At 34.7% G+C, this 12438-nt stretch overlaps 1 protein-coding gene across 9 annotated transcripts in view; it reads left to right on the top strand.

The window, feature by feature from the left end:
* The window catches only part of lola (longitudinals lacking), a 188523-nt gene that overhangs the window by 16748 nt on the left and 159337 nt on the right, over positions 1–12438 (top strand). For 6 of the 9 annotated variants that reach the window (XM_017610696.1, XM_017610699.1, XM_017610700.1 and 3 more), the window contains 4 exons: positions 6064–6419; positions 6508–6919; positions 7042–7602; positions 9226–9306. In XM_017610696.1, the coding sequence (XP_017466185.1) occupies positions 6246–6419; positions 6508–6919; positions 7042–7602; positions 9226–9306 (1228 nt within the window). In that variant the 5' untranslated portion in view covers positions 6064–6245. Of the gene's footprint in view, positions 1–1222; positions 1331–6063; positions 6420–6507; positions 6920–7041; positions 7603–9225; positions 9307–12438 lie in introns of those variants that run through there. The other 3 variants (XM_017610702.1, XM_017610705.1, XM_017610698.1) reach the window with 2 other exon arrangements.

Below are 12438 nucleotides of genomic sequence, written 5' to 3'. Positions count from 1 at the left end.
CTAAAATATTAAGCGCCAAATTTTTCCAAGGATAACCGAGTGTAATTAAAAGTAATACTAATTTCCACCAAAAGGGGGGAACTTTAACCCTTTGGAGAAAACATTGCCACGCGATGGAGCAAAACCTTCCTGGGTTTTGACCACCACTTATGAATGCTAACGTAATTTTCCCACAGCCACCTAGTACTTGTATATCGACGGTACTTTGGCAAAACGTCGTATCTCAGAACTCACTGCTACTTCGTATCTCGTAAAACTAAATCAAAATAGGCCTTCAAATGCTACGATTCATTACATATTATTCTTAAATAACTAAAAATTACTTAATCTTTACCACTCAGTAAAAAAAAAGTGATTAAAAATTATTTTCTGCTATTAATTGAGAGTATTTTGTTGGAGAGTGTAGTTTGACAGTGTTTTGAGATACATATGAGGTTTTGCTAAAGGCGCTAATCTAACTGTAATAAACGCTTTCGATCAAAAAACGTGTTCCTATGTTTTTTCTGAGTTAAGTTTTCTTTAAAAAAAATAAAGTGGATGGCATTCCTTTACAACTCCTTTAAAAATGTGATTAAAAACATACATACATATGTGTATGTATGTACGCGAGTGTTTGTTAAAAAATCACTGTGCCAAATTCTTTTTTGATTCACTGTATCTAGTGTCAGAAGGCTTTTAATAGGCAATATGTGGCTTCTGGCAACGCCATGGGAAGTTCTCAGTCTTCTTTATTCTTTCACTTCATTACATTTCGTACGAAACTTTGTTGGTGTGTGCGGTATGTTTATATAAAACAAAAGCAGAGTTGTGTAGCAGTTGGCAACCGGAGGGGAATATTATGTAAATGCATATATCCATAGCTATATATACATACATTTATTTACATACAGCTTTATAAATGGATAAGGTACTTAGCACATAATTGTGTACCTGCATATACCTATGTATATGTAATATGTACATAGATATGCAAGTGTAGAGAACGAAAATTCCCCTCACTTTATTTTCCTCCATCGTTTGTGATCGTGACCACATTACATACCTGGGCAGAGAATTTACCGAGTTCTCCGACTGGGTATGTTGTTTCAGTTGGAGAGAATCTATGATTTCCCTTAATATGTTTCGCACGTAGAGCTGAGAAATTGAGGGGCAACGGCAACGGCAAACTCGTTATTAATGGCGTCGGCTATAGCTGGTCTGCATACCTCTCGTTTGTCGAGTGTAGTTCGGGATGCGCCAGTTGAGTTTAGACTGTTGGAGCTTTTGTTTGTGTCTGCTTCATTTTCGCGGTTGTTTTGACGAAAAAAAATAAAGTTGAAGTCTGGAAAATGTGAGTTTTTAACATTAATACATGTTATAAATAAATAAATGTGTGCTGTGTGAGTTTTTGATAAGCGAATATGCACTGATAAAAGCATTTGTATTACAAACTATACTTAACATTAGTATGCACATACATACATAATCATTAGCACAAATATATGTGTATATATACTTATGTATGTACATACATCCATGAACATAATATCGAAAAGTACAACGTGGAGTGTAGATGGAAATCAAGTGAAATTATGCCAACTAATTCGTGTACATATGTATGTATGTATGTATGCATGTATGTAAATATGTGCATTGGCCTATTTGTGTGTGTATACATACGTGAAAACGCATAGCAGTTTTTCTGCTTTGCTTGAGACTTTGAAGGACGTGTGTTTTTCATTGCTGGATTATTTAACGAAATATGTATGCATCGACATACACACTTGCATATACATACATATGTACTTATGTATGCGCATACAAGTAATTTTAGAGAAAATTTATTAGAATCTGCAGCGATGATCTGTTCTAACTGAATATGTGTAAATTTTAAAGTGCTTGCGTGGGCACATAAATAATACATATACATACTCTTCTTAACTACAGTTGTGTGGCTTGGAAAACACTTTGCATAGCAAGTTTGTTAATTTTCTTTACGAAAGCGCAAAACGGGCGTCAATGGCAAACAATCGAAAAACAGCCTAGCGATGAGAATAAATGTTGGGACGGCAACACTGCTGGGGAGGAAAAGTAACGAGCGAAAACTGTACGCTACGATCTGCAACGTCGGGCGTGAAGCCGAACGATAATTTTGCGCGGTGGTGACAGCAGCGAAGTCGAGTCATGTTGGTTGTTGTTTAATCTATGCTAGTTGTTGTTGTGTAGGTCGTATTTGAGTTGTTAACGGTGGTAGTAGTAATTTATCCCCACATTCATATTAACGGTGCTTCCATTTTGTTCGAATTTTTCTTCTGTTCCCACAACATGAAATTATGGTATACATACGAACTGCTAAGCACAAGTTTGTCCTTTTGGCGATTTTAGATTTCATGGTTTCTATTTTTGACATTTAGCATATTTTCTTTATTAGTTGTAGGGAAAGTATGTAGATATGTACAGCTGAAACGCGACAGTAATCTTCACGGTTTATATATAAAGTTATATGCATGCATATTTATGTATGTATATAGGTATATATGTATATATGTATGTATATACACATATGTATATATGTATGTATATAAACATATGTATATATATGTATGTATATAAACATATGTATATATATGTATGTATATAAACATATGTATATATGTATGTATATAAACATATGTATACAGGGTGTCCCAGAAGTAACGTGCCAAACTTTTGGGGAAGGAAGGGGGCGACGGGGGGTGAGCTCCCTGATAAACAAAAAATTTTCAGGTAAAAGTGTCACCGTTTTTGAAATATTTACATTTTTTCGAATTTAAAAAAAATCGTGCCTTTTCATGTGTTTTCTTTAACTGCAACTACAAACCGGGCAATACTTAGTAAATTTTTTATGTAAAATACTTCCAGATAGTTGCCTCTCCATACTCAAATGCAATGTAGTTAAAATATATTAAGGAACCATCATAAAATTAGGACNTCTCTGGTGAAAAAAAATGTACTGAGCTATAACTTTACATTAAAAAAAAAATTTCTCATTTAATAAATATTTCAGAAAGGTGCCACTCTTACTATTTCGAATAGAAAAAAAAAGTTATAGCCGCTTTGGGGGTAAAGGACTGAGACACGCTAGAATGTATTTAATAGATTTTACCCCCCCACCTACCTTCCCCTAAAGTTTGGTACGTTACTTCTGGGACACCCTGTATATGTATGTATATAAACATATGTATATATGGATATATAAACATGTATATATGTATATATAAACATATGTATATAAACATATGTATATATGTATGTATATAAACATGTATGTTTACAAACATATGCACGTATTACATGCATATATATCTACACTGGTGGCCCGATAATTAAAGCAATGACCCTGTAGTATATACCTAGTCAAAATAAAGTAGACTCCAAATTTAAAAGCAGCTTTTGGGTTGGATTTCTAAAACGGAACCATTCGAAATTCCAGCGAAAGTATAAGGGATTTCGTCATGTAATTTGGTGAGGATGTTGGGGGAGGCCTTCTTTATCTGAATTGATTACTCCCAAAATGCAGTTGCTAATAGTATTTAAGCAATTTGTTGTTAAATTATCTCGACTTCTACCACCAAATTTTTATACAAAATTCCACTTATCACGTATTTTTTTGCCTGATATACTATATTTGCAATGTTCACGTGCTTATATAGTACTTTTTATTAATAAATTACTTAAGTAAAACGCGCTTATACATGTGTTTACAAATTTAAGCACTTTTCACAAACAAATGGTAATATCAATGACTGACAGTAAGAGCAAATGTGTGCTGCCATACGTTTTAAAAGTAAATGCCCTACAATTAAGGGTTTTTTATTGAAGTGCGGCTAAGACAAAAAGGAGCTATGAGTAAAATTGTAATATTCATATCGATATATATATATATATCGACAATTTGTAGTAAAAAATCGCGTAATTTTTTATTACAAATTTTCGGCTGCGGCGCGTTTTTTTTTATAAAAGTCGATACCTCGATAAATAACGATAAATTTTCGGAAAATGTTTAGTTGTTAGCCCACGGTTTTGAGGGTGGGGGAAGGAGGGGAGGTGGCATGACACCCTAAACCGCCCCCATTCGAAAGGGGACAGTCCCCACTATACGAAAAATCTCAGCCCCCTTCGGGAGCTCCGCCCCTAGGGAACCGTTTGAATATGGGGGAAAAACGGCATTTATCGAGGCAAACTGAGCAGTTTGAAGTGGAATAGAACCCAAAAGAAGCCGTAAGATTTTTAAATAAAAAAAATTATCCAAAGTTGGTTATCAGGCCATTTTGTTAAAAAAAAAAAAAAAATTCACTAAAAATATTGTTATATTAAAAAAACACGCTACAGGTACAGTCGAGATATCCACCTCGCTTCAAAACCCTAGAGGTAGATGTCGCCTCGCCGCAAGTAGTTATATATTGCGCCTAAAAATATGCTCGATATACGCTACAGCTGAAATGGACGACTCGCCATTTCTTTAAATGAAATTAATTGATGCTCGTATGGATGTATGTACCATACTTATATGCATCTGCGTTCACCAATCTATTAATATCGTTGAATTTAGCAAAATTGTATACATACAAGACTAAAAAGTAGAATGGTAATAAAAAAAAACTTCTTAATATACAACGTTTTTATAAATGGACTAAAAAGTGGAAAATAATATTTCTCAGTCCTATAGAATTTGTTTTCATAACTTATGATAATCCCATTTCACAACCGGAATAAAAGGAATGCGTTTGAAATATACGTTTACGGTTTTCCTACGGCACCGTGAATTACCTTACCGGCCGTCTTCACGTGCTGGAAAATCTCGCTTGCGTGACGACACATTTTAGAGATAGTTTTGTTGACTGGGCTTTTGACTGCATACTTTTTCATTTGTAAAATGTCGCCAAAAAAGAAGGTTCGAGCTTTTCAGGCTAAATTTATATTTTCCACCAAAATAAACGATGCTACTCTGAAGAGTTCTGCGAAATGAGAAGCTACTTGTCAAACAACAAGAATGATACATAGTTGAAAGCAGTGCTGCCGCTGTCATTTCAATTGAAGTTTTTGACTTCACTTTGGAAGCCTTCACTTCGTCTCAAGGCGGATCTATACAAGGTGGTGTTATCGGATCCGCTGATTTCACGGCGAATTCGTACCTTTTGTCAATATTCATGTGTTTGTTGTAATTTGGCTTTGTACTGATTGTCAAGGAGCGTATAATTTGTTGTTGCAATTTTTGTTTTTCTTCTGTTAACACCACCTTGTATAAATTCGCCTTGCTTCGTCTCTTCATTTCTGTGTTCGTTTGGGATAGTAGCTTATTTCGAAAGGCTGGCTTGCGGCATTTGCAGCATACGATAGCGAATGACTCACTGGCATCAAGGCGTTTAAGAACCCTTGGCAAATAAAACTGTGCAATTTTAAACCCTTGCAAATGAAATGTCAAAATTTGTATGGAAAGCCATTTGCACAAAAAGGAAACCTTTGCGCGGCAATTTTGTAGCGCAACTTTGCGCATTGTGCTGGGCAATCCTCAATCAGCTATTTTGTTTATATTCATTTTGGTTTGTGCTCAACGCTTTTTCGAAATAACTGCGGTAAAACNGAAATATTTAAATGTCAGAAATTGCATAACACTTCAGAAAATTTGAGCCCTACATATTTTACTAATTGTGTTCCGGATCGAGTGCCGGCATTAATTATGGGTGGTATTGTCACTTGCGAAGCGAATGATTTTGGCGAAGCGAACGGTTTAGCGAAGTGAATTAAAAGGCAGAAGGTATTAAAAGTGTGCGCGATGCGAAGAACTCTCACAAGCTGTTAAAAGCGAACACTTAATGCATATTTAAGTTGCGTCCGCCAATCCATTCGCTTCGCCAAATTCATTCGCTTCGCAAGTGACAATACCGCCCTATTTTTTGGTATTTTAGAAATTTACTGTTATGCTATTCAGAGTTTACATATAATATATTATTACTATAAATATTGTACAGATTTTGAACTTTATTTACTTTTATTCATAATATAATTTACTGAAGTATCTCTTGTTATTCTTCACTCTTTCAGATACATACCATTGCTATTTTAAGATTGTGCAAACTCAAAAATATATTTAAGGACTATTTCCTATCTACATCTGTTGTCGCTAAACATAAAGAACACTTTAAATTGCCCTAAACCAATTGACACTGCTCTAACATTGGCGTCATAATTAAATCCTCGTGGGACCATCGCTGTCAGTTGGCACCATGGAGGACGATCAGCAGTTCTGTCTGCGATGGAACAATCACCAGAGTACTCTGATTAGTGTGTTTGATACCCTATTAGAGAATCAAACGCTCGTGGACTGCACATTAGCTGCAGAGGGAAAATTCCTCAAAGCCCATAAAGTGGTACTATCAGCATGTAGTCCGTTTTTCGCCGTAAGTAAATTTCATAATTATGTCTTATTACTTTTATATATTAGTTATTAAAATACATACATATGTATGTGCGTTTTTGTAATTTCAGACATTACTGCAACAGCAGTACGATAAGCATCCAATATTTATTTTGAAGGATGTAAAATACCAAGAACTGCGTGCCATGATGGACTACATGTACCGTGGAGAAGTGAATATTTCACAGGATCAGTTAGCTGCGCTGTTAAAGGCCGCTGAATCATTGCAAATAAAAGGTCTATCAGATAACCGCAGTGGTAGCACGCCGAAAACAGAACAACATCGCAGTTTAAATGTACCTGGAAGTGGTAGCGGCGGTAAATTGAGCGGATATACACTCGAGCAGACGCAATCCAAACGTCCTCGCGTTGGACCCTCACCAATGGAGCCTACAGATATATCAGGCTCCCGAGAGGGCTCTTCTAGTCCTTCTAGGCGCCGAAGGAAAGTTAGACGCAGGAGTGTTGAAAATGCAATGTCTGGTAAGTAATATTGGGGCCACTATGACTATGATTATTTAGTCGTATCTTTGTTCGACATTATTATCCGTATTGTGAATCAACACCCCGAAGTTTAATATAAACGTTTAACTCTCGAATTGCAGCAGAAGTTCATGACAATTCCAACTCTTCTCAAATCAATCAATCGTCACTTCAGCCACAGCAACAACAACAACAACCACAAACCAATGCAAGTGTAACTGGGGTTGGGGCCATTATGGCAGCCACCTCTTCACTTCCAGTCTCGGCATCCACCCTATCAAGCGGTTCAAGTGGTGTTTTAGCAGCAACTGGGTCAATTGCTGTCACACAAGGCAGTACTCAGCAAATGACCACAAACATTACCAAAAAGACTGAAAGCGTTAAAGGAGTAAACGATGCCATTAATACAGAAAATATACAGGCTGTGGGTGTAGCAGGTACTGGAGACGAACAAAATGTCGAGCATCTTAAGGGTGATAAATCGAATCACAAACAAAAGTCGTCGACAGCTGGTGTTGCTGGTAAAGAAACTGCCGAATTAGTAATCGAACCGAAAAGTGAATATGAGGAAGAGGGTAATGAGGAAACTGTTGAAGATCTGACGCTAGACGATGAGGAAATGGGTATGGAGGATTTAGATCAAAATGCCGGTACAAGCCAAGCCGGCGAAGGATCTAGTCAAGGTAAGTTGACGCCACGTGTTTTTACTAAAGCTGACTTCCAAAACGTACCAATGCAATGTTCGAATACTGTTCTTTTGCGGTATTAAAACAGTTTGAATATGCAGAGTTGCAATTGACGGTTTGGAAGTCAGTCTATATGTCCTAGAAAATTTTCACATTCATATGTGTGCACATAAGGTCGTCCAAAAAATATACAGGAAGATCAATATTTTGGTCATTTTCCCGCTGCCACACCCCAGAACTGAAGAATATCGAAAATAAGGAGACCCTTATTAATTTTTATTTAACCGTGCCGCCGGGGCTTTGAAGTTTTCCAGTTGGGTAAATCTTAGCGTTACGAACGTTTCTTTTAACTTTTTTTTTTGCCGACAAAAATATTATAAGTTGAAAATTTTTTGTGTTATAAGGGAAGGTTTATAGCAGTACTTATGAGAACAAAATAATGGAAATTTGAATTTGAGCTAATGAACGGTGTATTTGCCTTCGAAATTTACGTTCGGACGTTACTGAAAAAGGAAGCGATTTTGATATGCCCATCAAAGTCAACCGATTTGCGCAAATTGTCATGCCTGGAGAGCACAATCTACAAAAATACTATGCTTTTTTTTAACATAAAAATGAGAGAATTCGAATTGCATGCATAACTGTTATCTCGAATTTACAAATTGAAAACGTTGCCTGAATTCTGAAATTTAACGAAAACGTTTTTTCATAATAGTTAATAGATGAGGAATATTTTTTCCGTTGCTGATAAAAAGAGTTATTTCCCAACGTTTATTTTTTACGTTGCTCGATAACGGTTATTGCCCAACGTTTATTTTTTACGTTGCTTGAAAAGAGTTATTGCCCGACGAATATTTTTACGTTATCTGATAGTAGTTATTTCACTCTCTCACTTTTATTTCATCGTCTTTATCTTATTCTCCATCTCCATCCTCATCAATAGCCTAATCTTACAACGTTTATCAGACAACGTAAAAAATAAACGTTGGGAAATAACTCTTATCGGCAACGGAAAAAATATTTCTCCTGCATAACAGTTATCAGGCAACGTACAAAATAAACGTTGGGTTATAACTCTTATCGACGAAATAAAAAGTATTTCTCATCTAATAACTGTTATGAGGCAACGTTTTTGCTATAAAACTTATAACTGTTATGTCCCTGAAAATAAATATTTTTTAATCGAATATAATATTCCCCTCAAAAATTTATACTTTATTATTTAACTTTAAAATGGTAACAACTATTTTTTCGAACACGTAAAATAGCACATTTGGTTATGAAAAGGGATTCAGTAAAAAAGTTAAAGTTAAATATTCATTATAATTTTCTGTTTTGAAGATATCTGAAGGGAATAATCTTATTTCAGCCAAAAATACTTCTATTAACAACTTTACGAAAATATCTATTTTCCTCATGTAAAATTTATGTATGGAAAAATTCAAAATAAAAAACACGGGTCTACTTATTTTCGATATTTTTTTCAGTTACGGGGGGTGGCTGAATAAACTTCGACCACCCTTATGTAAATACATGTATATATGTATGTATGCAGGCGTAAATACTAATTTGCAAAAAATATAATGCATTTCAAAACAATTTCTCATTTCTCATTTAAAGGATATGCACCATGGCAACATGACAGATCTCAGGACGAACTATTACTGGCACCTCAAGAAACACAGCAACGGGATCCACAAGGTGAGCTAGAGTAATAATATATCAAAGCAAACAAATGAAAAAGCAAAGAAAGCTAAAAAGAGCACGACAGATAAAATGCCAAAGATTGAATGATAAAGATTTCTAAAAAGTCATTAGTTTCAAAATATTGTTCTATGAAACGATTACGCGGAAACAGTAGATACATACTATGTAGTGCAAAACAAGCCAACAAGAGCAATGAATACTGGAACGTTCCTTTCGTAAAAGGTTTTATTATTTTATTATTATTTTTTTATTTCATTTATACAATACAGGCAATCAAAACGTATCTGTATTTACTTACTTAAACATCCATATGTGTATGTACGTACATACATATGTATACATACATATCTTTAATTTGATTACTTAGATATTTGAAAATTGCCCATAATAAATAAGAGTAATTGATAATTTCTTTTATCGATAAAACGAAATTAGGAGTTGCAAAGCTTTATTAGTCGTGCTCAAAGAAGCTGCTATTGCTGTATGTATAACAGTAAAATCTTAAATAACGAGTAGACATAACAAAATACAAGAGAGTTTGCGTTAGAAATGAGAATAAAAAACAAGCAAATTAATTTTGATTTTGATAATTTTATCATTTGATGGAGCAGCATGTAAGATGCGAAGTGAAGAAGAGGGTATATTGCTCAAGTAAAAGAAACCTTATATACATACATATCTAATACACGCATACATTTGTATACATATGTATGTTTATTTTTTAAAAATACTTGCTGAAAATAGCAATGCAATGTGCAATGCAGCCCACTTCCACTTCCACTTTCTTTCTCTTACTTTCTTATTTAGTTAGTTTTGTTTAAAATTTATTTATTGTGCAAGTTGAAAGTATTTTTATCTTGTTATTGTGCTTTAACCCACAGCTGTGATTACTTGCTACCAAATTTTTAACTACCATTTTAAAACATTTATTATTTCGTATTTCGTTTGGCAAATTGTATACACATTTTCTTACATGTTTGTGTTTGTTTATTGTACTAATTTTGTTTTTAACACAATTATTTTTATATTTGGTTGGTATTGGTGTAGAATTCGATTTAAGATAAAAATTATTCGCTAAAGTATTTTAATGATTTTAATTACATATTTCAAATAATTTACTAAATATGTAAATTTGTCGGTAAACGAAAAATAAATTGTAGGTCAAAGTTAGTTTTATATATTAGTTCGGCGTTGACACAGTGCCGTGCCATTTTCCACGTTTCACATCATACATTTGTACATTTTCGACTTGCTTACAAAGGAGTTTGTTGTCCGTCTGTTGAATTCCCACAATCAAGGCCCTTTTTGCGAAAACATATACGTAATACATACATATACATATACATACATAAATTTTGTGCACACATCCACCATACCCGTCGTATTCCGCTTAAATTCATTGCGCTTCTCCTACATGATTTTCCATTAACATTAATTAAGTAGTTAGAAGAAACCAAAATACTGTCTCTTCTTTTCGTTTGTATGGAAGCACTCCAGTTTTCTTTAATACTATGCCACATGTTTTAGGATGTCAATTATTTATATTGAGAGCGAATATTTCCATGCGTTGCATCTACCTACCTACACATACATGCCTTATTTTGTTTGAATTTGTTGTTTACTAGCCGCTTTCGAACAACTCGGAACGTGTGCTATTCGCTTCAATTAAATATATTTGGCTGCGTTGGAAACACACAATTTTATGTTAAAAAGCACTGGATATATTATTACATACATATGTTATGATACCTAAAAACGAAAAAAAAAAAAATGGTACAATTCAAATTCTGGGAGCTTTAGGGAGTAAGTCATTTAAACAAAAATGCAATGTGCAATGTCCAACAACAAAGATAGCGAACAGAGACCACCTCAATGTACATACATATATATGTATGTATGTATGTATGTATGTAAGTGTGAGTAATATTTCTTTAAGTATGCTCCTCCAACATTTGCTAAGCGAGTTGTCTACGAATACGTTAGGGCTATTCGCGATCCGGTGCAAATGGCCTAGCATCATTGCATTGCAAATTTGTATTGCAAATTATTTGCAATACACAAACAAAATACACGCATTTGCATTTGTCATGGCTTGGCAAATTTGCAATACCGAAAATCCATAGCATAAAAATGCTATGCATTGCATTCATAAACAAAACCAAAGCTGATGCACAAAAATTGTTTTGCAAAAGCTTTACCATGACAGTTTAATAAAGGTCGCTCACAATCCATGGCATATTTCTGCAATTGCATAAATTTGTCAGCTCTTATGCACCGAATCGCGAATAGCCCTGTTGTTCTTCTTTGCTCGCTATCTTTGTTGTGTTGCTTTGCCATGCCAATTTTTCGTTAAGTGAGCAGAGCCAGCCGACCTAAAGCGGGCACATAAGTTCGAATCGAAAGCGGCTACTTATATGTTCTTGTTTATGCTAGTGTAAATTTTGGCATACATACTACATACATACATATGTATATATGTATGTGCATATATGCAACATGGTGTACGACTTCCGTATATACTATACAAATTATGTTTATATTTCTATGTTTTTTGTATAAATTTACACTAATGCCACCACGCTGTATGGCGACGAAGAGTGAATAAGAATACGCATGCAACTCTTCCTGAATATTAGTACATATGTATGATATCCCTGGCAATGGATCTTAAAATAATTACAAACTGTAGTTAGTTTAGGTTTTAATTTAAAAAATATTTTTTTTTTTTTATTAATTTTTGGTTTTCCTCATTTTTGTTGGTTGACGGGTCTGATTTTTTTTTTTTTATTATCATTGAAAATTTAAAGAATTTTTAGGCAATAAAAGAAGGGGGGACGGGGGCGGTCGGCGGACAGTATTGCGATCGCAGTAAGTGCGAAGCAATGCTTTAGGTTTAAGAAATTTTCTCCGTGTCCTTGTTCGTCTATTGTCCGCGATTTCGGAAATGTGCGACCTTCTTCCCGTTAAGAAAGTGGTTCGAAGAAGTGTATACATATGTATATTTTCGATCGGGCGTATAAAGTGCAAAATATTTGAAGTGATTAGTGAGAAATGAAGAATCAACTGGGACGGAAACTCCTAAACGGAATGGAACAAAAATTTTGCTTTGGACCAAATGGCTGCGGT

The sequence above is a fragment of the Rhagoletis zephyria genome, unplaced genomic scaffold, assembly GCF_001687245.7.
Source record: "Rhagoletis zephyria isolate East Lansing unplaced genomic scaffold, Rhagoletis_zephyria_1.1 Rzeph_scaffold_00333, whole genome shotgun sequence".
Classification (NCBI taxonomy): domain Eukaryota; kingdom Metazoa; phylum Arthropoda; class Insecta; order Diptera; family Tephritidae; genus Rhagoletis; species Rhagoletis zephyria.
The sequence above is the reverse complement of the archived record's forward strand: the minus strand, read 5'-3'. Positions and strand labels throughout refer to the sequence as shown.